The sequence below is a fragment of the Lactuca virosa genome, chromosome 4, assembly GCF_052849685.1.
Source record: "Lactuca virosa cultivar CGN04683 chromosome 4, Lactuca_virosa_CGN04683_v6, whole genome shotgun sequence".
In the NCBI taxonomy this organism is placed as follows: domain Eukaryota; kingdom Viridiplantae; phylum Streptophyta; class Magnoliopsida; order Asterales; family Asteraceae; genus Lactuca; species Lactuca virosa.
The window spans coordinates 90,150,047-90,152,348 of NC_136429.1; the positions used below are offsets into that span (position 1 = coordinate 90,150,047).

The 2,302-nt window shown below is 29.4% G+C and overlaps 1 protein-coding gene across 1 annotated transcript; it reads right to left on the reverse strand.

Annotated features, from left to right (window-relative positions):
* Positions 1-478: 478 nt before the first annotated feature.
* On the reverse strand, positions 479-1,750 carry LOC145104761 (uncharacterized). Its single transcript, XM_079041947.1, has 4 exons — positions 1,697-1,750; positions 948-1,429; positions 761-872; positions 479-691 (listed from the first exon to the last, which is right to left on the reverse strand). The coding sequence occupies exons 1-4, from the start codon at positions 1,748-1,750 to the stop codon at positions 479-481; spliced, it is 861 nt and encodes a 286-aa protein (XP_078898073.1).
* Between the last annotated feature and the right edge of the window lie 552 nt (positions 1,751-2,302).

The window sequence follows — 2,302 nt, forward strand, 5'->3', positions numbered from 1 at the left end:
TAACATTAAAGACAAATTTTTTTACTTCATAAATGTAGTCCCCAAGTTGTCAATAAGAACATACATAAATATAGGTTATGTTGTGACTACAATTAAACCGCAATTGAAAGATATATTCAAACAAAATTAGTCATTACAACCTAAAAATGGAAATAATTGGTTTCCCTTCTTCAACGCATATATAAACAAATAATTTCAGATCATATAACATAAACCAACATAATTTGATGATTGAAATTATAAATTACAAAAAAAACAAAGTATAAAATGAAAACCAAATATTTAAAATATAAAACCCAACAAATAAACAACGGTTAATCAATTCAATGTCAAATAAATACAATCAAATAAATCTTCTTGGCATAGTTATCGTCTCAAAATCCGAACAAAATGAAAAGACTTCATGACAACGATGAACCGGAACAACACACTCAATTCTTTTTCCTGTAAAAAAAGAAAGTTCATTGTTTCGATAATCTCACCATTCATGTGCATCTGCATTGATGCTAATAACATCAACTTCAACCCACTGATTACGAATGAGAACCCAAATACCCCACATACGATCTCCACTCAGACAAAAAAATCCCAACTTTCCCTCAAATTTTATTAGCCTCGATGTATACGACATGTAATTTATATTTGTAGAAGGTAAGAATATGATTACATATTCTTCAGAATATGCATCAAACTACAAAATTTGATAGTTTAACAATAAGATGTAAACTACACCTTTACTTATGATTGCTTCGTCCGATACCGGATGAACAGAATATGGTAACCGAATATTACCAAGGTCCCTCCATTCCCATGTAGTGGACTGAAATAATTCTAGTCGGAAGTTTTCATAGTCATGATCGTTTGTCACGTCACTACAACGAAAGAAACATAAAAGTTATACAAACAAATAAAAAAATACTTAAATAATAATTGTAAAAAAGACTTACTCTGACTCTGCATATGATAAACGAATTATCTTGAAATGCAACGGGTTCGAACACATAACCACCATAGCAAACTTGACCGCAATGTACTTATATATCGGAAATGGTAATGTTCTGCAATCTAATGTCGTCAGTTTACAAATAAATAAAAACTTTTTCAGATATTCATCCGGACAATCACATTCACCAAGAATGAGTCCATTCAATGAAGTTGCTAAGATTGTACACGAATTTGGTATACAACCAATGTCAAAGTTAATCGAACCACAAGACGAAACAAACTTACGTTCTATCGATCCCCAAACTTTCTTTTGTTGAACAATAACTCCATGAAGCACATTATTTTTCCCCTTGAAAAGATCAAGAGCATGGTTGTTGTACGTTAGTTTTTCAAGATGTTTACTTGTACAACGTATGATATGAAATGTCTTTAATGATGTTCTTGAAAGAATTTCAATAAACACGTCAGTGTCCAATAATGCCTGCTGTAAAACAATTAAAATAATCATATAATGAACAAACATAAACTAAAAATAAATATTTAAATTGCATATAACATATGAATGATTAAAAAGGTAGATGAAAGTATAAAAATAACCATTATAAATACAATGTTAGTATATTGAAAGTAGAATGACCATTATGCCCACACCCCTCCCATTTCACCCCACACCATTTATAGATTTATTTAATAATTACCAATGTCGATAACTTAACAGTAGGGTTGACATAAACATAATTGAAAAAGATACCTTCGTATGGAGTTGTGTTTGACGATTGATTTCATAACCTTCAGCATCATCCATTCTTAATTGTATCAAAGAAAGTTGTTATATTGTTTCAGATAATTACACACCAAAAAAGAGTTTCTTTGTCTTGACAGATATGAGAAAGAAAAAGATAACATGTATAGCAAACAACTTACATCAAAATAAAATAAAACATAAATTCATCTACAATTTTACTCAAAAACAAACAAAATTTGGCAAAATAAACCGTTTTTGTTTTATGTAAGACGTTTTCTTTACAAACAAAACAACAAAATCAACAAACACAACAAAACAACTTGAAAACACAATACAATATTTCAATTGTTAAACGAATTACTAATCCAATTTCACAAAACTCATACTTTTTGTCGCATAAATAACTTACAAACATATAAACAAACATTAAAAAAAAGATAAGTAATAGCTAATTTGAAGTTAATACCTTGTATCACCCTTTTATGTATTCCAATTTCAGATTGCCCAACTAATTGAAGAAGAATGAAGGAAGTTATGGACACAAAGAATGTTTCGATATACTACAATGCACATAATTCATTTGATCGCAAGTTATAGAATAAACGTGCAGAG

Bases quoted from the DNA above. Each gene is read 5' to 3' on its own strand.
- LOC145104761 (XM_079041947.1), bottom strand. From the start codon at position 1,750: ATGGATGATGCTGAAGGTTATGAAATCAATCGTCAAACACAACTCCAT. The intron at 1,430-1,696 runs GTATCTTTTTCA...ATTGTTTTACAG, and splicing joins AAACACAACTCCATACGAAG to CAGGCATTATTGGACACTGA. The intron at 692-760 runs GTATCGGACGAA...CAAATTTTGTAG, and splicing joins TACCATATTCTGTTCATCCG to TTTGATGCATATTCTGAAGA.